The 23,780-nt window shown below is 43.7% G+C and overlaps 2 protein-coding genes across 2 annotated transcripts; both read left to right on the forward strand.

The window, feature by feature from the left end:
* Positions 1–3,166: 3,166 nt before the first annotated feature.
* On the forward strand, positions 3,167–10,164 carry LOC105356345 (alpha-tectorin-like). Its single transcript, XM_023966175.1, has 18 exons — positions 3,167–3,359; positions 3,981–4,058; positions 4,247–4,341; positions 4,451–4,669; positions 4,784–4,849; positions 5,038–5,131; positions 5,224–5,314; positions 5,594–5,831; positions 5,944–6,173; positions 6,276–6,338; positions 6,447–6,646; positions 6,723–6,848; positions 6,929–7,113; positions 8,616–8,767; positions 8,846–9,091; positions 9,173–9,338; positions 9,430–9,516; positions 9,621–10,164. The coding sequence occupies exons 2-17, from the start codon at positions 4,013–4,015 to the stop codon at positions 9,514–9,516; spliced, it is 2,304 nt and encodes a 767-aa protein (XP_023821943.1). The 5' UTR covers positions 3,167–3,359; positions 3,981–4,012; the 3' UTR covers positions 9,621–10,164.
* A 1,068-nt stretch (positions 10,165–11,232) lies between these two features.
* On the forward strand, positions 11,233–23,563 carry LOC101157570 (oncoprotein-induced transcript 3 protein-like). Its single transcript, XM_023948989.1, has 13 exons — positions 11,233–11,416; positions 16,534–16,672; positions 16,831–17,068; positions 17,181–17,416; positions 17,830–17,892; positions 18,001–18,200; positions 18,279–18,404; positions 18,485–18,669; positions 19,749–19,900; positions 19,978–20,223; positions 20,306–20,546; positions 22,741–22,827; positions 22,932–23,563. Exons 1-12 carry the CDS (start codon positions 11,233–11,235, stop codon positions 22,825–22,827), a joined length of 2,097 nt encoding a protein of 698 aa, XP_023804757.1. The 3' UTR covers positions 22,932–23,563.
* Positions 23,564–23,780: the final 217 nt, after the last annotated feature.

The following is a 23,780-nucleotide window of genomic DNA, read 5'->3' on the forward strand; positions in this document are numbered from 1 at the left end:
CGGTGTAGCTTTCCACAGAATTCGGTGGAAAAAGTGAACAAAAGAATGAAGCTCAGAGAAAAGAGTCTGCCTGTGTTCGGGGGCTGTTTGCACTACATCTCCCATGATGCATTGGGTTAAAGTGACAGCGTCTCATCGCACAATGAGTCGTACTTTTTAAACGTCTTGAATCCACAACGAACACACATCAAAAAGTTTTGAAATCTTACTTTTATTACATCTTTTAGAAAAAACAGCTGCAGCTTCCAGCTTTTTCTTCCACAATTATCACAAAAATGCATGTTAGGTTGCGGAGGGGCTGTAGATCAATACAGTTTCTCCTTCTTTAAAATTTTTGGATACTGGTGTACCGCAGAATTTTTGTCAAGGTTAAAGTGTGCCGTGGTACAAAAAAGGTTGAAAAACACTTCTGTAGGGAATCAACCAAAACTTCAGCGGGTTTCGAATGCAAAAAACAGGCGGGACATCAGCTCTCACTATCAACCCGTGTAGGTACCATAACTATTTGGCCTGTAATAACTGTTTAGGGTCCTTCGACCAGTGCTGGTGTCACATTATGTGATTGGCTGTCCGTTGGTCCAATGACGTGTCAGATAGTGATTGGTCTGGACTAATTAAGATACCACCATAGAAGAAGATATTTTGAAGTCCCTCGGCTTCAGAATTGATTTTAAGATTCTTTTAATCGTTTTTAAGACTGTCCATGGCCTTGTTCCTTCTTTTATATCAGACTTGCTTTTAGCTTATGAACCTCCCAGAGCCCTTAGATCCTCAGGCGCGGGCCTGCTGAGGGTCCCTAGGGTCAAGACAAAAAGCCAGGGCGAGGCCTTGTTCAGACACTACGGACCTCGTCTGTGGAACAGCCTGCCTGAGGATGTGAGGGCCTCATCCACTGTTGAGGTTTTTAAAAAGAAACTAAAGACTCATCTATTTAACTTAGCTTTTAATTAGATCTTATATGTGGTATCTTTACTCTTATATTTGATATGGTATTTTATCACATATTTATTTGTTTAATGTCTTTTAGTGCTTTTATATCTTACCTTATTCTAATTTAAATTTTAGACTTTTTTAGGCACTAAATCATCATATCTTATTTTATTTTAATTAATATTTGCATATTTTACCTGTTTTCATATTTTAACTTTCTTATTTCATTACTTTTACATTTTAGACTGTTTCCGAGTGTTTTCTCACCCTTGGCCGGGGTGATAGTGTTCGGGCTCCAAGAGATTTTGGCCATGCTTGTCCTCTGGCATCTCTTGTTCCGACTACCGGGGCTGCCGGCCCTGGTGCGCCCATGTTTGGTGCTCTGGGCCTGGGGGTTGGGGGTCTCTGGGGCGGGGGGTGCTGGGGATGAGGTGTGCTTGTGTTGCATAGATGCTGACACCCCGGCCAACAGGAGGACAGGGCGGACGGCGCCTTCTGGGTCTCTTTTCTTAAGCTCTGTCATTTCTCTTTTACTTGTTTTTGTGTGTTTTATTATGAGGGGCTTATTTAGTGATTTTATTTCATATGTGGGGTTTGTTTTTATTGTATTCTTGTTTGTTTTTTATGGAAAGCCCCTTGAGCTGTCTGACATGAAAGGTGTTTTATAAATAAAATTAATTTGAATTTGTAAACACGACATAGAGTGAGATTACCTTCTAAATGTGCTTTTATTATTGTTATTACTAAGTGCATTTGCAGCCAAACGGACTGCGGTCTGAACCCTTCTCCGGACCGCACACTATACCAAAGCATCTTCCCTGCCTGCAAACACGAAGCTACGTGACTCCAGCTGCTCTGCTTAGAGACACAGTTGTCATGGTGCCTCTGTCAGGCTCCTCCCCCTCCAGCTCTGCTCCACTCCAGAGCACCACCAGCTGTCGTCACTTAGCTCATCACCCTCTGCTGCTCAAAAGGAGACCCAGCTCCATCATTCAACGCCAGTTCGTTGTCCCTTATGGTGACTAAGCCTGGTCTTGTCAAGCTATGGTTAAATCGTCCTGACTCTAACATTATTCTCCTGCCTCAGGAAAACCACTTCATGAGTGACATCAGTTGGACTCTCTATCAAGCCCTCAGGAAAAACCTGAAGGCCTACGCTGTTCGCGCTCAAACCCCCAGCCACGCCAAAAGCCACTGTCCAGTCCGGACCTCTGCTAAATCTAAGCCGAACTATCCTGTAAGAAAAAAATCATTTCTTACTTGCCACCTATCTGTCTTTATTCTGGGTTCCAGCGCATGGCTTTGCCACGCTCTGAAAATCATGACAACAGTTCTCTTGTGTGGAGCAGCAGGTTCATTCTAACAGCCACAGATCTTTTTACAAAGTGGGTTGTGGCAAAATCTCTCTATAAACATTACAAAGAATAATGTCAGACACAACTTATGAGGGGAAGTAACTTTATATTACATAAGGAAACGTGAAATGAAAATATATATAGAGCCCGAGCAGATCTGGACGCTATATAGTTTGTCCAAGTGGGGCTACCGTAATATGACGTCATCCTCAGTTGAAAGGACTCTGAACGGTTATTGCAGGCTAAACAGTTACGGTACCTAAACCGGTGTTTTCTCCTCTACTAGCATTCGTTACAACACATCCAGCTGATGTGACTTCGCCAAAAAAAAGAAAACAGAGGTTTCACAATAAAAGTCTCTGTACAGATATACCTGAAAGACGTGCCTGAAAGGCAGAACAGAGCAAACGGGCAGAAGAAAAATTTGTGCAGGAATTTAGTCGTCTTTCTCCAATTAGATGCCCAACCTTGAACAAGACATTACAACATTTGACTAAAACCAGTTTGTCAAACTGTCAGAACAAAGTCAAACTCAAAGTTGGATAACAAAAACCACTAAATGCAAATCTTGTTTAAAAGAAATGAAAAACAACATTTGACTGAGAGAATTTTGTTATTCCATGAATCCACAATCTGTACCTGCTTCATCATGAGGACAAAGGGGGTTACTGTAACCTACCCAGGCTAGTCTAAGCAGAGCACACTTTGGACAGGTCAGTATTCCATTGCAGGACCACATTCAAATGTCTAAATCCCTTAATATATGTCTTTACATCTCCAAATATAAAAAAGAAACTATTCCTCTAAGTTTTATTTTAGTTCCTCTGTGTTTATTTTCTATCCTGCAATTACAGGAGGGGGAGGTTCCCTCACGTTGGCAGGTCGGTTTCCACACCTGCAGCCCTGCCCTTAAATTCTTCTGGGTGTACATAAAAGTAAGGATGGAGATAAAAGGAGGCAGACAGGGAGGAGGAAAGCCAAGTGAGGACAGCGGCATCTTTCACTGAGACCCCCTGCAGGATCGTCAGAGACCCCCCAGAACTGAAGACTTCATCTTCTTCAAAACTGCATCTGGTAAGACAAGTTTCACACCTGCTGGAGCTTCAACATTTTAGGGGTTTCTTCATGGGTTTGGAAGTCGTCAGTGGTTATTTCCAAAGCTGATGAACCGTTTAACACCAGAGCTTTAGCTCCAGTGCTGACAGTCTTTGAATTATCGTAACTCTTCAATCATTGACATGAATAATGTGATTCTAGTGGATCCTGAAGCATTTTTCAGTACTGAAGTGTTTCAGCAACCAGTGTAAGCCAACAGATTCTGTCACAGAGAAATGTGGCTCCTGTTCCTGATGTTTGTTTTCATGGGCGGCACCCACACAGGGTGATAGGCGGAGCCTCAGAGATCCAGTCGTCTTACTTCTGTGTAGGAAAATAAACTGCAAAAAATAAATCATGTTTTAAAAAAAAATATGTTCTTTAGTGTGCCAAAGGTAATATATTATCATATATATGGACATAGGCTGAAGAAAAATCATGACATAGACTCTTTGAAACCAACCATCATCCTGTCTTATGTCACTCTGAGATCATGGAACGCTGTACTGATGTGATCAAGTAACTCATTTCCTGCTTTTAGTCTGTTCCTCTTCAAAGAATTCAATTTTCCACAATCTTTCCATCTTTTGTGTTTTCTAGACCTTTGTGACCTGATTGGTCCTTCCTCCAAAATGCTCCTCCCCCTGCTGTTCCTGTTTGCTGCCGCTGGACTGACGGGTAAGTCACCAAAAATGAAAGCTGTTTAAACTTAGAAATGTCTATGAATCTTATCTGTGCATCGACCATTAAGAGTTTTTACCCTTTTTTTAATGTCCTGTTAATTTATGTTCAGATTGTTGCAGTAACACAGATTTTTTTATTTTGTGATGAATGCTGAGTCCTCTTGTGTGTTTCCATCTTTTTAGATGCATCCATTCAGTTCCCAATAACTGAAAACACTCAGGTTGACACCAGCTTATGTCCCATCACATATTTTGGACAGGAGTACACCACAATCTACGTAAGAAATAGAAACTTTGAGATTCAAGGATGTCTTTTTGTTGGGCAAAGGTTATTAGAAAAATGAAAGAAATATTTGTCTAAAAAACTACATCTCAAACTGATTACAGATAAACTTCACCGGGGAACACATGTTTGTTTGTTTCAACGGCTATTACCACCCTGAGAGCAACGGCGACTGTATTAAGGCCCCGAATACTGAGAGCAAAACATACTTTGAGTTAAACACAGAGGATTATTCCTTTCTTAATAGTGTGACATTTGACGTGAAGGACTCAATAAACACCATCACAAACGATGCAACGTGCTATTTGCGTTTCGATCATCCCGTAAGTATGCTTGTTTAATCTTGAAGTTTCTTAATTCAAACTAAACAAACATCAGATCAAACTATTTTCTAGACTATGAGATCAACCCTTTATAATGTTTCTTCATCATCACAGACTACCTTTGGTCTGATTGCCATGGGGTCACAGTCAGTTTTATGGTGGTATAACCCTCCACAAATAGTGAGTATAAGAAAATGTTTTTTAGCATGTTTTTTTTAACATGTACAATTACATTTATATGTTAAATTTCATTTTAAATTTTTGGGATTGCATTAATGCAGAAAGAATTGCATGTTTTTCTGTAAACTTCTTTTTTCATTTGATTTATTTCTGTGTTTCTTAAACTCATTTATGTTTTTCTTTTCTAGATTGCTAGTGTTCTGGTCAATGGAGATGTGGTAGAAAATGTGCCGGGCTCTGAAAATTGGGTTTACTCAGACACCAGTGGCTGCAGAATCTCAGGTTAGTAAATGACTCTTTAGTTCTGGTTCTATTTGATGATACAGCCCAGCCAGTGTGTCTGAACTGGTGGATTTGTCTCCTTCATTTCTCAGGCTTTGGGGTGAAACCTGGAACTACACGCCAAAGTCTTGACAACTGTACTTCTCTGATATGCAGCAACACCCGTGTTAGCTCTACAAAAAGGTGTGACTCACTAAGCAATGTGACGGCAACAAACCGTAATTACATTCTAGACTTTAATAAATATATCTCACATCGTCTACTGACTAATTTTGCTGGTGTGCATCTGTTCATTTGTATAAATGGGTATTAGATCTCATTAAAAGTCATCAACAAATAAACATGAGACCAAATAAATGTTTGTCTTTGAGGAGCTTCAGAAAACAACACAGCGCCCTCTAGTAGCTGCAGGCCTCAGCTGTGGTTTACAATTATGTTTTTTTTCCTCATAACCTCCATCAGCTGCTTGGTGAAAGGACTCTGCACAGTGACCGGTCCCACCGTCTTTGACTTCAGGGGACAAATGAACTCAGTGTCAGACCGGTGTGAGTACACTCTGCTGCAGGATCAGTCTGCTGGATTCTCTCTGAAGGCCAACTTTCTGGAACGGCGTCGCAGAGATGTGAGCTTTGTGGACAGTGTCACTCTGGACTTCAGTCAGGGTGCTGACATTCAGCTGCTACAAGGACACAGAGTCCTGGTAAGCTGCCTAAAACCTCATGAGTTGATCTCCTCCACACCTCCTCTGCTCTGAAGATGATTGAGGAGTTTTACTGACTGTTTCCTCCTTCAATCTGTCTGCTGTCCAACAGGTGGGAGGCTCACCTGTGACCCTCAGTGGTTTAGTCCAGACGTTTAATGGTGTTGGTCTCTCCAAGGACCAGACTGGAGTCACTGCCAATATTTCACTGAATGGTTCACCTGTGTCTGTGTTCTTTGATGGAACCACAGCTCAGATCTACATTGATGTACCTGTCAATGTTAAGGGTCTGTGTGCAGACTCTAGCAGTTCCTCATCTTCAAGGCTGTCCAGTGACTCCAGGTAACATCTGATCCCAAAGTCAGAGTCTCACTGATTGCTGCTCTGCTGCTGTTTGATAAAAGATTAGAACAGTCCTGACTGTGTGTTGTTTGTCACCTGCAGCTGTCAGCAACAATATGTAGACCCTGCTGATGACACCATCAACAGCACTGCTGTGATTGAACAGTAAGCAGATTCCTCCATTCATCTTCAATGACATCAATGATAAAGAACAAGTATAAATGATCATCTGTTTAATGTCTTCTCTGTTCTTCTCTTTCCTGCATTGAACAGGTGTAACATCCTGAAATCTTCACCATTCTCCTCCTGTAATGCTGTTGTTGATCCAGAGTCATACATAATTGCCTGCAGAAATACTTTGAACAAGTATCCTGCAGTGGACGGTCTCAGGTGTCAGTTCCTTAAGGCCTACGCCAAAGCCTGCCAGAAGAGACAAGCTACCGTGCAGAACTGGTGGACAGCAGCTAAGTGCTGTAAGAACGTTACAGAAATGATCTTTGTTTGTCAAAGCCCCTACATTCTCAGAGTAACACTTGTTCTTCTCTGCAGACCACCCTGAGCCCATCTGTCAGGACAAATGCAGTGACCATGAGTTCTGTGGAGATATCCACGGAAACACTGACTGCCGCTGTAGAGCCATTTATGCCTCAAATTACACTGAACAGAACAGACTGGGTATGTCAGCTGTCAGACCTGATTATCAGAACTTAGAAAGGACTACATTTCATAGTTTGACTCATTGTTCACATGTTCAGGAGGTCCAACTGTCTGCAAGGACAACACTGCCTCCCTCACTCTGGTGGGTTGTCTCCTGAAGGAAAACGGCATCGACTACAATCACCTACACCTCAATGACAAGACCTGCACAGGTGTGATGGACCCCGAGAGTCACATGCTGAAGTTCAGCTTTAGCAGTGACAGTTGTGGAACAGAGGTCACGGTGGGTTTCCTCCTCCAATTCTTTATTTTCCTGAAAAACATCTTTCTGCTAAGCTTCTCCTGCTGCTCTCTAGTTTAAGCCTTCATGGAAACAGCCAGCCAGCCATATGCAGACAGCAGCACAGAGGGTGGAAGGGTGGAACAATCCACCAGCTGCAACATGAGGGCGTCTCCAGACAGTGCTCGGGGGGATGAGTCGTAAGAAGGCCGAGATCGGGGGGGGGGGTCAGTGTCAGCTTTTCACTGTTGCAGTTTTTGCACTCTATGGAAGTGAATATGTTTTGGTAGAGCCAAGGAAGGCAGCCCTCAGCTCTTGGGGGGACTCTGATTAGATTAAATTCTTCTGGGTGCCAGCAGGTCGTTTGTTCTGTTGGCTGTTTCCTTGACCCGTCTTGGAGAATTCAAGGCACACTGAGCTGAAAAGTGGGCAATTTAGACCAGTCTCCGATCGTTTCGGGCAGAAAAACACTTCAAGTTACCATCCATTTTCTGCAAAAGTTCAAGGATCGTGAGCACTCTGCTTAAGGGGGAAAAACAAACACAGAGCTTTTGATCCACTTGTGAAAACTTTGTCGATCAAATTTAGCGACCAGCTGATCAGATTCATTTTCAGTTACCCAAGAGGCAGAAGTTGCAGAGGGCTGAACAATGCAGCTCTGAGGCAGACAGGACAAAAAGCCTTGGAAGGGCTGACACAGGAGGAGCGAGAGGAAAAGTGTTTGTCCTTGATGGGAGTCAGCAAGGAATGGGCTGATTGTGGGTGAAAAATTGTGAAAACATGTATGGAGCATGCAGCTGGACTACACAAAATATCAAGGTCATAGACTGCTTGGTAAGAACTTAGGGTGAAATTGTTGATGTGCATTTGTTCCTATGGGAATGCTGAGGGCAACTGGTTGTGGTGAACACTTATACAACACATAAGGGTAAGTAACGGGAAAATAGGTGAAATGTACGTGTGTCGGAAAGACGATTCAATGTCCAACCCAAATCCTACGAACAGCACAAAGAGCCCATTAGACCTCCTCAAGTGATAAGTGTGCCTCTTTTACATGCACACCCTGTACAAAAGTATTCGTCCTCGGTCAATAAGGAGCCAGTACTCATACCCTACTAACAACTAAAAAGTAGCGTAAGTGCACCAGACAACAATGTCACCAGTATGTCATACATGAGTGCAACTTACATTGTCCTCACAAATACTGCTAATAATAATAACTACACACATTCACACAGAACAATGGTACATTCTATTTTCATGGTGTCCCTTAAGGAGCCTCAAGGGAACAGCAAGACACACTTGTGCCCTTTTAAGATGCAGCTCGTTCTCTCTATGACCCTCCATGGACCCAGACATCTCCAAGACCCACATTATCTATACAGCTCAACCTCCCACAGGGGTGCAAGTTGCAAAGGCTTTAGGAACTTCTGTTAATTTTCATTCATTTCCGTTTCAATTGACAAAATACATTTTGATTTACTTCTGAACATTTGATTCCTCAGACCAACAACAGCCAGGTCATCTTCACAAATGCAGTTGTGACCCGGAACAGCTCCTCGGACCTCATCACTCGTCAGGATAAAGTCTTCATTGAGTTCTCCTGCAGCCATCCTACACCTGAACTGCAGAATGTGGCCTTCAAGATTATAGATAAGTGAGTACTAAATTAGAAGAAGGATGTGAAACTTATGAGCTGGATTATGAGTTAAGGAATCTTCTTCGTTCTTTTCAGCTCTGTGGAAGTTGTCCTTGAGTCTGGAGAGTGGCACTACAACTTGACCATGAAGGCTTACTCTGATGCTGCCCAAACCCAACTTTTGGGTCCAAACAGTGATGTCAGGCTGAACCAGAAGATCTGGATTGTGCTGGAGACCAACGGTCTGGATGCAGAGGTGGTTTCTGTGGTGACCGACTCCTGCTGGGCAACCAGTGGGAACTCACCCAGCAGCTCTCCCAGATATGACCTGATCACAGACGGGTGAGACGATCAGAACCTCCTGCTTCAAGGCAACCATCTAAAAGTTCTGACAATAGTTTGTTTTTTCTTGTTTGTCACCAGCTGTGCAAATGCAGAGGATGGAACAGTTCAAGTGATGGGAAATGGAGAAGGAACCTCCAACTCCTTCTCCTTCAACATGTTTGAGTTCTCTGGAAAGGAACCTTCAGAAGTCTACCTTCACTGCCAGCTGCAGCTGTGTGTCAAAAAGAACAACAGCTGTGATCCGGTACGTCTCCATGGAAACTTTACTGAATAAACACGTTTAATGAGAACTATGAGGACAGAAAATGTTCTAATGTCTGAACTTTGTCTTCCAGAGTTGCTCTGGTCCAGCTAGAAGACGCAGATCTCTCAGATACAGACGTGGAGCTCCAGCCTTGATCAGCATGGTCTGGACTCCTTAGGTAAGACTAGTGAACTTTACCAGAAGAAGCAGGAAGGTCACATGATAAAAGTTTAGCCCTTCTTCTTGAAGCATCTTTCATTCATTTTTAAATTCTGTTTCCAGGTGGTTTCAACAGAAAAGTTGACCTTTCCTGACTTGATCCTGGTCCTGAACCTGAATGTGTGAAAGATTCTCAGTTCTTGCTTCTATGAATTAAGTTTTTAATCAGAACTTAAACTGTTGATTTTAGGGATGAATTCTGTAGAAAATACAAAACTTTATCCTAGATATTATATTGGTCATCTGATTGGTTTCTTAGTAATGACATGGGAAAGGGAAGTGTGTGAGTTTCCTTTAGCTTCTCTACAAAATCAAAGGATGTACTTTAAGTCAATCTGAGGAACTCCCTGGAGAATTAGCATTGGATGATATATTATTGAGTAAATAGTCTAGAAATGTACAACTTTTGGGGTTTTGGTTATGGATGTTAACTCGTTTATTGAAGAGAAGCTCAAAAAGTATTTCCAAAGAGTTCCTATTACACTGGTGTTTACTGTCTTTCCATTGGGTCGTGTACATGTACCATCTAAACCACCCAATTCTGCTTCATTTGAACTGGTCCTTTTGATTGATTTCCTTATATAAATAAATAATAAATAATGGCATATGTTTCTGTTTTTGTGGTTGTTTACAGTTTTTCAGCAATAATAATAAACCGTGTGGTTAAAGAAAAGTCTGAGTTTTCATCTCTGTGTTCTCACTACCACCACAATTCTTGGTGTTGAGAAGGTCGTCTTTTATGTTAACAATTAGCTGGATCTTTAACTGTATAATAACCCATACTAATTTACATTTCAACTGAAAAAACAGAGAGGAAAAATGCTTAAACATGTGAATCAAAATCTTACAAAAGTTTGTAAGGAACGTTAGAAAGATATGCTTTTATAATAGAGCAGTGATGGAGTGCTGTATCCATTCAATGACGATGGTTCTAAATCAGGGGTGTCTAATTCCAGGCCTCAAGGGCCGGTGTCTTGTATGTTTTCCAATCAATCTGCTGTTGAAGCTCCTTATTAGCTAAACACACCTGTTCCAGGGAATCAGCAGCAGATGAGGCAGGGTTTCTGGAAAACCAGCAGGTTGCCAGCCCTTGAGGCCTGGATTTGGACACCCCTGTTCTAAATGGTCCCTTTATCTTTTGGTGAATGTCACTCTTGCAGCTTTTTCTTTTTTTGATGTCTTTTTTGCTGCTACAGATGAGAGAATTTCCCCATCGTGGTATAAATAACATTTATCTATAAATGGGCGCTTATCTTGGGATAATCTATTCTACTAAAAAAACCCTTTTTAGTCTACATAAGATTGATATAAGTCTGAAAACTAAAGAAATAAGCATTAACAGATAGTCTGGGTGTGATAATAAAAATAAAGCACATAAAATATCGTGTCATGGTTTTACTCCACTTGCCGTTATGGTTTAGCTTTGCAGCCCCACCTGACCTTCTGGAGGAATTACGTGACCTGTTCTGTCGTCATCCTTTCCAACAGATCCAGCTCCTGTCCTGACACAGAACCAAGCTCGGGTCAGCACCACATCCTTTGCTTCTATGCTGTGTTGCTTAGATTTATTGTTCATAGTCTAGGGGCGGAGTTACCTGGCCTAAGGGAGAACATATAAAACAGCACTATATTTATGAGGGAGTTGATTTTCAGAAGTTCAGCTTGAAGAATTGAAATGATAAAGCACTGGGGTGCAGCAGCTGGTAAATGGAAGCAGGAATGTAAAAAGTCCATTTGGGTGAAGATCAGTCAGGACACAGCTGACTACAGCGAGACTGAAAACAAGATGAAGAAACTGCAGAAGCATTTTAGGCATCAGAAAAGGCTTTTGGGGCGTAGCGGACACAGGGAGCTCCAAAGTAAACGAAATGGTTTCCAGAGAATGGCTTAGGCCAGAAAAGTGGTTATTCCAGAATGCAAGGTTAGACTGTAGAGCAATTTAATAATAAGCAAACAGTTTGTGAGCGCGTGCACAGCACCGTGTCCCAGCTGCAGACACAACACCCACAGGCCCTGATCCTCATTTCTAGGGACTTTAACCATGCCTGCACCCCCCTCTCCGCCACCCTGTCCAACTTCACCCAGTATGTGAACTGTCATACAAGGGACAAGAAAACTCTGGACCTTTTCTATGCTAACGTCAAGAATGCATATGCTTCTGCCCCCCTCCCCCCTTTAGGACGCTCTGATCACAACCTGGTCCATCTCTCCTCTGCGTACACTCCAGTGGTGAAACAGCAGAAACCACAGATTAAAACGGTGAAGATCTGGACTGAGGAGGTAACAGAGCGACTAAGGGACTGTTTTAGCACCACAGACTGGGAAGTTCTCTGCAGTCCACACGGGGAGGACATTGACAGTCTTACTGACTGCATCACGGACTATGTGAATTTTTGTGTGGAAAACACAGTGCAAACAAAATCAGTGCAGTGTTTTTCCAACAATAAGCCCTGGGTCACTCCTGTGCTGAAAACCCTCCTAAATGAAAAGAAGAGGGCTTTTCTCTCTGGGGACAAGGAGGAGCTATGCAGAGTACAGAGGGACCTGAAATATAAGATCAGGAAGTGCAAGGACTGCTACAGGAAGAAGTTGGAGCAGCGCCTGGAACAGAACAACATCCGTGATGTGTGGAGGGGTCTAAAACACATCTCAGGACATGCTGAGGCTGGAAATGGTCGCCAGGTCACAGGTGACCAAGCCTGGGCAAATGAACTGAACCTGTTCTTTAACAGATTTGATTCTGCCCAGCCCCCAGTCTCCACCCACACGGCCCCCTCTTCACACCTTTCCAGCTCAGGCGTCTCCTCCCAGCTCCAGCTGTTACCACCTCAGCACCAACCGGTCCACTCTCCCCTTCTTCCAACAGAAGCAAAAGGACCCCCCCAACGGCTCACAGCACCAGACCAGCCACCGCCCACCCATCCTCCAACCCCCCTCTGCCTCACCCTGAATCAGGTTAGGATGGAGTTAAGGAGAACAAAGGCCAGGAAGGCAACAGGCCCTGACAGCATCACCTCCAGGCTCCTCAGGGAGTGTGCAGACCAGCTCTGTGTGGTGATGCTGTTCATATTTAATATGAGCCTCAGACTGGAGAAGGTACCAGTCCTCTGGAGGACTTCCTGCCTGGTTCCGGTTCCAAAGGTACCTCGTCCTACGGAACCGAACCACTTCAGACCTGTCGCCTTGACTTCCCACCTGATGAAGGCTATGGAGAGGATCATCCTCAGCCATCTCCGCACTCAGGTGAGCTCAGCACTGGACCCGCTGCAGTTTGCATATCGACCAGGCATCGGGGTGGATGACGCCATCATCTACCTGCAGCATCGGGCCCTGTCTCACCTGGAGGCCCCTGGGAGCACTGTGAGAGTCATGTTTTTTGATTTCTCCAGTGCTTTCAACACAATTCAGCCATCACTGCTGAGGAGGAAGCTGGAGGTTGCAGGTGTGGACCAACATCTCACTGCTTGGACCATCAACTACCTCACAGACAGGCCACAGTTTGTGAGGCTGCGTGACTGTGTGTCTGATGTGGTGGTCTGCAGCACGGGGGCACCTCAAGGGACTGTGCTCTCCCCATTCCTGTTTACCCCGTACACATCAGACTTCACCTACGACTCCCACCACTGTCATCTGCAGAAGTTCTCAGATGACAGTGCCATTGTGGGCTGTGTATCAGGGGGGGATGAGCAGGAGTACAGGGGGGTCATCTCTGACTTTGTTAGCTGGTGTGAAGTTAACCACCTGCTGCTTAACACCAGCAAGACAAAGGAGCTGATCCTGGACTTCAGGAGGTCCTCACCATCACAGTCACCGGTGAACATCCAGGGTTCAGACATTGAGGTCGTGGACACATTTGAATATCTGGGTGTTCACCTGAACAACAGACTGGACTGGTCCAACAACACGGATGCTCTGTACAGGAGGGGCCAGAGTCGCCTTCACCTGCTGAGGAGACTGAGGTCCTTTGGCGTGTGCAGACAGCTGTTGAGGACCTTTTACGACACTGTGGTGGCCTCAGTGGTCCTTTATGGAGTTGTGTGCTGGGCGGGGGGCAGTACAGGCAGAGACATGAGGAGACTTAACAAACTGGTTAGGAAGGCCGGCTCTGTCCTGGGCTGCACACTTGAGTCCATCGAGGAGGTGGCGGACAGGAGGATGTTAGCTAAGCTGACATCCATCATGGATAACCCCTCCCACCCCCTACACCAAACTGTAGAGGCGCTGACCAGCTCCTTCAGCACAAGACTGTTGCACCCTCAGTGTAAGAAGGAGCGCTACCACAGGTCATTCCTCCCAACAGCCTCTGTCAGTTCACCCCCCCCCCCTCTGGTCTGCTACTGACTCCGCAAGCTGTGACCACTCACTTCAATCAAGCTCTACTCTACTTAAGAAGACCCAGCTCCAGTATTCAACGCCGCTTCGTTGCCCCTTTTGGTGACTAAACCTCGTCCAGTCTAGCTCGTGCTTTGTTCTTTCTTGCCTCGAACCCTACTAATCTTGTTTCCCTGTCACAGGACCCACACACCACGAGTGTCACCGGAGTGGAAGTTCCCACGAGCAGCTCCAGCCTTCCTGAAGCATTCTGAGTTTGCCACGCCGTGTCAAGATCTCCGGCCACGTCACGCTCACATTCATCATTCACCAGAAAATCTCAACGGAGAAATAAATCCTACTTACCAATGCACTTACCTATGTGATTCCTTCCGGGTTCCAGCATCTGGATCTGTCTCATAGCTGAATCATGACACCCGGACTTGGATCGTCTCCTGTCTACAGAGTTGTGCAATAGCACGAAGTGTCTTGATCAATGATGAAGTTCATCGCCCACCCTAGAAATCAAACCCTGATGTCGCAGCCCTGCGCTTAACCAACTGAGCTAGCTGTGAACCGCTATGCACTGAGCTGTAATTATACATTTAGGAATTTAAAAAATTGAATCAGATTTGGAGAATAAAATGAGTGACCTTGTTTTCTCCTGTTTCTTATTGCTACCGTATCTTAACACAGCTTTAAAAAAATGAAATAAGATGAATTCATTTGTGTTGGCAGCTGACTGCAAAGTCTTGCACAAAATGAAAGAAAGAAAGACTGAAACTTGATTTAAATAGCATTTTACAACAAAAGAAGTTCATAAGACGAGTGAAGGAAAATAAGATACCATCAACTCCCAAGTATAAGAAGTATATTTAGCTAATGTTTGTTTGTGTCAACGGCTATTACAACCCTGAGAGCCATGGCGACTGTATTAAGGCCCCGAATACTGAAAACGGAACAATTTTCTTGTTAAATGATTACGATGATCCTTCCTATTGGAAGGATTTTACAAATCCGATAAAGAGCTCAGTAAACACCACCACAAACAATGCAACGTGCTATATGTCATTCTATAGTTCAGTAAGTTTAATGTTTAATCGTCAAGTTTCTTAATTCAAACTAAACAAACATCAGATCAAACTATTTTCTGGACTATGAGATCAACCCTTTATAGTGTTTCTTTATCATCATAGAGAGACTTGGTTCTGTTTCACATGGGGTCTCAGTCAGCTCTGTATTATGAGTCCCCTCAACAGAATGTAAGTTTTAAATGAATGAGTGTTTTTAAAGATAACATGTTAAATTACAGTTTATAAGTTAAATGTATTTTAAAATATTCTGATTGCTTTAATGCAGAAGGAATTGCATTTTTTTTCTTCTAAACTTTTTTCATTTGATATATTTTTGTTTCTTAAACTCATTTATGTTTTTCTTTTCTAGTTTGTTAGTGTTTTGGTCAATGGAGATGTGGTAGAAAATGTGTGGAAACTTCAAAACAGTTTGGCTTTCTCAGACATCAGTGGATGCAGAATCTCAGGTTAGTAAATGACTCTTTTGTTTAGGTTCTATGTCTTATCAAACATTGATTCAATTCAATTCAATTCAATTTTATTTGTATAACCCAAATTCACAACAGTCATCTCAGAGGGCTTTTGTAAAGGTAATTGAAAAAGTTAAACAAAAAATCAAAAGGATCATAAACACATAGAGTTCAATAGGAAAATACTAAACAAACTAACTAAGCTATACTGGCATCACTGCCCTCAGACCCCCCTTTGCGGTAAGGAAAAACTCCCCAAAAAAACGGATTCCGGAAAAAACAAAGAAACCTCAGGGGTGCCCACATGAAGGAGGGATCCTCCCCCAGGACGGACAGGCGATCACCAGAACTCAGAAGAATTAACTTATCTAAATCTAGAACTACATATTTAAAGTCCAGCAGACGAGCTTCATCCAGCCGCAGTTGGGGGGACGGCCGGGGGCGTGGAGTCAAGCCGTAGACAGGAACCACAGCCAGGTGTAGGAGCAGCAGCAGAGACGAGGTACACGGTCAGGTACAGGAGCACGGAGGAGGGGAGAGGGAAGGAGGGACAATACATGAATCACTGCACCAAACAGAAGCATGGAGAACTAAATGATGAATAATGATCAAGAATAGAGAAGAGAAGGAAGGGAGAAGTAGATGAGAAAAGAGGACAAAACCCCAGTACACCATAGTTACCCCAGCTTCAACTTCTAGCAGCCTAAAAACAAATAATTATTGTTATAAAGTTTAATTTGAAGATTTTAACATTAAGTTAAATAATCTCTGAATACTAACTAGTGTGACAATGAGCCTGTCCAAAGAGGAATGTTTTCAGAAACTGTATGAAATAGATATGTAAAAATAGACATAAATAGAAATTCTAAATAGAAATGTAGAAACTGAGTCGGCCTGTCCTACATGAGCTGGGAGATTATTCCATAAAACAGGGGCTTGGTGGCTAGACGCTCTACCTCCAACCGTACTTTTACTGATTATAGGAACCACAAGCAGTCCTGCATTTTGCGAGCGAAGTGTTCTGTTTGGGTGGTAAGGGACTATGAGGTCCTTAATGTAGGACGGGGCCATACCATGTAAGGCCTTATAGGTTAACAGGAGGATGATACATTGATGATACAGCCCAGTCAGTGTGTCTGAACTGGTGGATTTGTCTCCTTCATTTCTCAGGCTTTGGGGTGAAACCTGGAACTACCCGCCAAAGTCTTGACAACTGTACTTCTCTGATATGCAGCAACACCAGTGTTAGCTCTACAAGCAGGTGTGACTCACTAAGCAATGTGACGGCAACAAACCGTAATTACATTCTAGACTTTAATAAATATATCTCACATCGTCTACTGACCAATTTTGATGGTGTGCACCTGTTCATTTGAATAAATGGGTATTAGATCATAACCTCCTCATAACCTCCATCAGCTGCTTGGTGAAAGGACTCTGCACAGTGACCGGTCCCACCGTCATTGACTTCAGAGGACAAATGAACTCAGTGTCAGACCGGTGTGAGTACACTCTGCTGCAGGATCAGTCTGCTGGATTCTCTCTGAAGGCCAACTTTCTGGAACGGCGTCGCAGAGATGTGAGCTTTGTGGACAGTGTCACTCTGGACTTCAGTCAGGGTGCTGACATTCAGCTGCTACAAGGACACAGAGTCCTGGTAAGCTGACTAAAACCTCATGAGTTGATCTCCTCCACACCTCCTCTGCTCTGAAGATGATTGAGGAGTTTTACTGACTGTTTCCTCCTTCAATCTGTCTGCTGTCCAACAGGTGGGAGGCTCACCTGTGACCCTCAGTGGTTCAGTCCAGACGTTTAATGGTGTTGGTCTCTCCAAGGACCAGACTGGAGTCACTGCCAATATTTCACTCAATGGTTCACCTGTGTCTGTGTTCTTTGATGGAACCACAGCTCAGACCTACATTGATGTACCTGTCAGTCACACTTTTACGGGCCTGTGTGCAGACTCTAGCAGTTCCTCATCTTCAAGGCTGTCCAGTGACTCCAGGTAACATCTGATCCCAAAGTCAGAGTCTCACTGATTGCTGCTCTGCTGCTGTTTGATGAAAGATTAGAACAAGTTGTAAAGTTTTAGTGGTTTGGTTTTGTTCTTGGTAATGTTTTTGGTTTTCTTTTGGTCAGTCACTCCAGTTTCAGCTTCATGATTCATAGCTGTCTTCAGTTCAGTTAATTATCCTCAGTCTATCTGTCTTGGTTTCTCTTCATCCTTGTCAGGTCATCTGCTCTGCTGTATCACCTTTTTGTTTCTCACTGTAGTTGTCATGTTTCGGTTTTGTTATTAAACATTTTATTTTCTGTCATCAAGACTGGTCTCCTGCATTTTGGCTCCTCCACTGCAAGTTCCTGACATAAGTCTGAGCAGAACAACAGTCCTGACTGTGTGTTGTTTGTCACCTGCAGCTGTCAGGAACAGTATAAGGACCCTGCTGATGACACCATTAACCCCACTACTGTGATTGAACAGTAAGCAGATTCCTCCATTCATCTTCAGTGACATCAATGATAAAGAACAAGTATAAATGATCATCTGTTTAACGTTTTCTCTGTTCTTCTCTTTCCTGCATTGAACAGGTGTAACATCCTGAAATCTGCACCATTCTCCTCCTGTAATGCTGTTGTTGATCCAGAGTCATACATAATTGCCTGCAGAAATACTTTGAACAAGTATCCTGCAGTGGACGGTCTCAGGTGTCAGTTCCTTAAGGCCTACGCCAAAGCCTGCCAGAAGAGTCAATCTACCGTGCAGAACTGGTGGACAGCAGCTAAGTGCCGTAAGAACGTTACAGAAATGATCTTTGTTTGTCAAAGCCCCTACATTCTCAGAGTAACACACTTGTTCTTCTCTGCAGACCACCCTGAGCCCATCTGTCAGGACAAATGCAGTGACCATGAGTTCTGTGGAGATATCCACGGAAACACTGACTGTCGCTGTAGAGCCATTTATGCCTCAGAGTACACTGAACAGAACAGACTGGGTATGTCAGCTGTCAGACCTGATTATCAGAACTTCAAAAGGACTACATTTCATAGTTTGACTCATTGTTCACATGTTCAGGAGGTCCAACTGTCTGCAAGGACAACACTGCCTCACTCACTCTGGTGGGTTGTCTCCTGAAGGAAAACGGCATCGACTACAATCACCTACACCTCAATGACAAGACCTGCACAGGTGTGATGGACCCCGAGAGTCACATGCTGAAGTTCAACTTTAGCAGTGACAGTTGTGGAACAGAGGTCACGGTGGGTTTCAACCTCCAGTTTCTTATTCTCCTGAAAAACATCTCTTCTTTCTCTCTGCTGAGCTTCTCCTGCTGCTCTCTAGTTTAAGCCTTAATGGAAATAACTGGATAAATAGAGAGATAGAGAGAGAGAGATATTGGTGACCAGTCTCCCCTCGGTTTGGGCAGAAAAACGCTCCAAGTTGGCATTTATTTTCCACAAAGGTTCAAGGATCATGAGCACTCTGCTTATGGGGGCAAGACAAACACAGAGCTTTTGATCCACTTGTGAAAGTTTCTATGGTTTCATGGAGCTCACAGCTGGCCCACACAAAATTTCAAGGTCATAGACTGTTTGGTAAGACCTTAGGGAGAAACTGTTGATGTGCATTTGTTCCTATGAGAATGATGTGGGCAACTGGTTGTGGTGAACACTTATACAACACATAAGGGTAAGTAACGGTGAAATAGGTGAAATGTACGTGTGTCAGAAAGACGATTCAATGTTCAAACCAAATCCTACGAACAGCACAAAGAGCTCATTAGACCTCTTCAAGTGATAAGTGTGCCTCCCTTACAAACAACCTGACTGCTAGAAATGAGGAAATTAGACAATCAGAGGTTAGTTTGTGGGCCATACCAGCACTTGCATATCACATGCACACCCTGTACATGAGCATTCCCTGTCAGTAGGGAGCCAGTACTCATAACTTACTGACAACTAAAGTGTAGCGTAAGGGCAACAGACAACATCACCTGTATGTCATACATGACTGCAGCTTGCATTATCCTTACAAATACTTAACTATACACGTTCACACACAACAATGGTACATTCTATTTTCATGGTGTCCCTTAAAGTGGCAACATGAGCCTCAAGGGAACAGCAAAACACACTTGTGCCCTTTTAAGATGCAGCTCCTCCTCTCTATGACCCTCCATGGACCCAGACGTCTCCAAGACCCACATTATCTATACAGGTCCACCTCCCACAGGGGTGCAAGTTGCAAAGGCTTTAGGAACTTCTGTTAAATTTCATTCATTTCATTTTCAGTTGAAAATAAAACATTTTGATTTACTTCTGAACATTTGATTCCTCAGACCAACAACAGCCAGGTCATCTTCACAAATGCAGTTGTGACCCGGAACAGCTCCTCAGACCTCATCACTCGTCAGGATAAAGTCTTCATTGAGTTCTCCTGCAGCCATCCTGCACCTGAACTGCAGAATGTGGCCTTCAAGATTATAGATAAGTGAGTACTAAATTAGAATAAGGATGTGAAACTTATGAGCTGGATTATGAGTTAAAGAATCTTATTTGTTTCTTCAGCTCTGTGGAAGTTGTCCTCCAATCTGGAGAGTGGCACTACAACTTGACCATGAAGGCTTACTCTGATGCTGCCCAAACCCAACTTTTGGGTCCAAACAGTGATGTCAGGCTGAACCAGAAGATCTGGATTGTGCTGGAAACCAACGGTCTGGATGCAGAGGTGGTTTCTGTGGTGACCGACTCCTGCTGGGCAACCAGTGGGAACTCACCCAGCAGCTCTCCCAGATATGACCTGATCACAGACGGGTGAGATGATCAGAACCTCCTGCTTCAAGGCAACCATCTAAAAGTTCTGATAATAGTTTGTTTTTTTCTTGTTTGTCACCAGCTGTGCAAATGCAGAGGATGGAACAGTTCAGGTGATGGGAAATGGACAAGGAACCTCCAACTCCTTCTCCTTCAACATGTTTGAGTTCTCTGGAAAGGAACCTTCAGAAGTCTACCTTCACTGCCAGCTGCAGCTGGTGGTCAAAAAGAACAACAGCTTCCCCCTCCCGGGCTGCCTGGGTCCCGATGCCGGGGGGGCTCCTGGCCTGGGGGTCTCCCCCCCTCTCTCCTGGTCTGGCTGGGTAGGATCTGGTTCCCCTTATAAGCACACGGTTCACTATGCATGTATCTCCACCCCCACGTGCACACTGCCACACTGCTTCCTGTCTGCTTCATCCCCCCTCCTAACACACAGTGTATTGATGGACAGTTTTTTTTTCGCTCATCTTCGTGTCAGATTTTCACCTTTGATGTAATATTTTCTCACCTCTCTTCCTTTTACTCTCCCCCCCCTCACATTCTTCCCCTCTCCCTCCCACAATAGAATAGAATAGAATAGAATAGAATAGAATAGAATAGAATAGAATAGAATAGAATAGAATAGAATAGAATAGAATGGCTTTATTGTCATTGTGCATAGTACAATGAGATTTAAGCGTCACCATCAGTGCAAGAACAGTAAGGAAGGGATAAGTAGTAAAGAAAACATCGTATTATAATAAAATCAAACAAGCAAACAAACAGTATATACAAGTGTGCAATATAAGCTGTAAACTGTGCTGAAGAGTCCCGAGATAATTGTGCAAAAATTGCGTATGAAAAAACTGTGCGTAGACATGTCAAAGTGCAGAGGTGGCAATGAGGTAGATAGTTGACACTGTGGACAGACTGTGGACAGAGTAAACAGGAATGTTTTTTTTTTTTTTTGTTTTGTTTTTTTTAGTCTGTTCGTTTTGCTTCTGATGCCTCTGTAGCGCCTCCTGGAGGGCATCAGGTTGATCAGGTCTGAGCCGGGGTGTGAACTGTCCTTAATGATGTTTTGAGCCCTAGTGAGACAGCGCGCATAGTAGATGTCCGTCAGGGTGGGGAGAGGGCACCCAATGATTTTCTGAGCCGTCTCTACGACTCTCTGCAGTCTCTTTTTATCCGCGGCTGTGCAGCTGCCGAACCAAACAGTTGTGCAGTATGTGAGCAGGCTCTGGATGGATGACTGGTAGAAGGTCAGCAGCAGGTTGGTGCTGATGTTGTTCTTCCTGAGGACCCTCAGGAAGTCTAGACGCTGCTAAGCCTTCTTGATGATGGCGGTGGTGTTGGCTGTCCAGGAAAGGTCTGCAGAGATGATGATGCCGAGGAACTTGAAGGTGTGGACCCTCTCCACATGCTCCCCATTAATAAGGAGGGGGGCTGGGTCCGCGCCATGTTTCCTGAAGTCAAGTATGATCTCCCTGGTTTTGTTGGTGTTCAGGGTGAGGTTGTTCTCTGAGGACCAGGTTGTCAACTTCAGGACCTCCTCTCTGTAGGCAGACTCCTCCCCCCTGGGAATGAGTCCGACCACCGTGGTGTCGTCGGCAAACTTGATGAATTCAGTTGTTGTTGTGGGCCGGACTGCAGCCATAAGTGTAGAGGCAGTATAGCAGGGGGCTTAGCACACAGCCCTGTGGGGCCCCAATGTTCAGTGTGCGGGTGGAGGAGTGGTGGGGGCCAAGTCTCACAGTTTGTGTTCGGTTTGTGAGGAAGTTGTTAATCCAATTGCATGTGAGGGGTGGGAGGCCGAGAGTGAGCAGTTTATTGCAGAGTCTGTCAGGGATTATTGTGTTAAAAGCAGAACTGTAATCCACAAAGAGCATCCGGACGTAGCTCTGCTGTTGCTCCAGGTGGTTCAGTGCGGAGTGGAGGGCCACGGCTACGGCGTCCTCTGTGGATCTGTTCTTGCGGTATGCGAACTGGTGGGTGTCCAAGTCAGTGGGGAGGTGGTCTCTTAAGTGCGGGATGATCAGCCTTTCAAAACACTTCATTATGACCGGCGTGAGGGCCACTGGGCAATAGTCATTGAGGCTGGTGGTAGGAGATGTTTTTGGCAAAGGGATTATGGTTGCTGATTTCAGGCAGGATGGTATTGCTGCCTGGGCCAGGGAGAAGTTGAAGATCTTTGTGAAGGTGGGGGCGAGCTGATGGGCGCACACCCTGAGCACTTTGCCCGGAACTCCGTCGGGGCCAGCAGCCTTCTTGGGGTTCACTGCTAAATATAACAAATAAATACAAATCTATACTCTGATTTCTCAAAGCTATTTAACCTCTTTTTGTGATGGTAAAACCTGTCCAACACAAAAGGCCTTCAGCTCTAATCTGTTTGCTCAGCTGTTGGACAGAACAAGTAAGAAAAAAAAAACGGCATCTGTGAGCCGGTACGTCTCCATGGAAACTTTACTGAATAAACACGTTTAATGAGAACTATGAGAACAGAAAATGTTCTAACGTCTGAACTTTGTCTTCCAGGGTTCCTCTGGTCCAGCTAGAAGACGCAGATCTCTCAGATACAGACGTGGAGCTCCAGCCTTGATCAGCATGGTCTGGACTCCTTAGGTAAGACTAGTGAACTTTACCAGAAGCAGCAGGAAGGTCACATGATAAAAGTTTAGCCATTCTTCTTGAAGCATCTTTCATTCATTTTTAAATTCTATTTCCAGGTGGTTTCAACAGAAGCGTTGACCTTTCCTGACTTGATCCTGGTCCTGAACCTGAATGTGTGAAAGATTCTCACTTCTTGCTTCTATAAATTAAGTTTTTAATCAGAACTTAAACTGTTGATTTTAGGGATGAATTCTGTAGAAAAGACAAAACTTTATCCTAGATATTATTTTGATCATCTGATTGGTATCTTAGTAATGACATGGGAAAGGGAAGTGTGTGAGTTTCCTTTAGCTTCTCTACAAAATCAAAGGATGTTCTTTAAGTCAATCTGAGGAACTCCCTGGAGAATTAGCATTGGAGGATATATTATTGAGTAAATAGCCTAGAAATATACAACTTTGTGGTTTTCACTGGTTAGATTTTGATGGATGTTAACTCCTTTATTGAAGAGAAGCACAAAAAGTATTTCCAAAGAGTTTCTATTACACTGGTGTTTACTGTCTTTCTATTGGGTCGTGTACATGTACCATCTAAACCACCCAATTCTGCTTCATTTGAACTGGTCCTTTTGATTGATTACCTTTTAAACTTTTGGTGGAAAAATGTTTGACAATAATGGCATATTATTCTGTTTTGTGGTTGTTTACAGTTTTCAGCAATAATAATAAAAACGTAAGGTTAAAGAAAAGCCTGAGTTTTCTCTGTGTACTCACTACCACCACAATCCTTGGTTTTGAGAAGGTCGTCTTTTATGTTTACAATTAGCTGGATCTTTAACTGTATAATAACCCATAATAATTTACATGTTGACTGAAAAAAGAAAAAAAAAAATGCTCAAACACATGAATCAAAATCTTACAAAAGTTATTAAGGACCGTTAGAAAGATGTTTTTTTTTTTGTTTTT

This window comes from Oryzias latipes, chromosome 18 (genome assembly GCF_002234675.1).
Source record: "Oryzias latipes chromosome 18, ASM223467v1".
Taxonomy (NCBI): domain Eukaryota; kingdom Metazoa; phylum Chordata; class Actinopteri; order Beloniformes; family Adrianichthyidae; genus Oryzias; species Oryzias latipes.

Coding starts and splice junctions, on each gene's coding strand:
- LOC101157570 (XM_023948989.1), top strand. CDS start 11,233: ATGATAAAGCACTGGGGTGCAGCAGCTGGTAAATGGAAGCAGGAATGT. Junction 11,417..16,533: donor CGGACACAGGGAGCTCCAAA/GTAAACGAAATG, acceptor TTGATGATACAG/CCCAGTCAGTGTGTCTGAAC. Junction 18,405..18,484: donor CACTGAACAGAACAGACTGG/GTATGTCAGCTG, acceptor TCACATGTTCAG/GAGGTCCAACTGTCTGCAAG.
- LOC105356345 (XM_023966175.1), top strand. CDS start 4,013: ATGCTCCTCCCCCTGCTGTTCCTGTTTGCTGCCGCTGGACTGACGG. Junction 4,059..4,246: donor TGCTGCCGCTGGACTGACGG/GTAAGTCACCAA, acceptor CCATCTTTTTAG/ATGCATCCATTCAGTTCCCA. Junction 4,850..5,037: donor GGTATAACCCTCCACAAATA/GTGAGTATAAGA, acceptor TTTCTTTTCTAG/ATTGCTAGTGTTCTGGTCAA.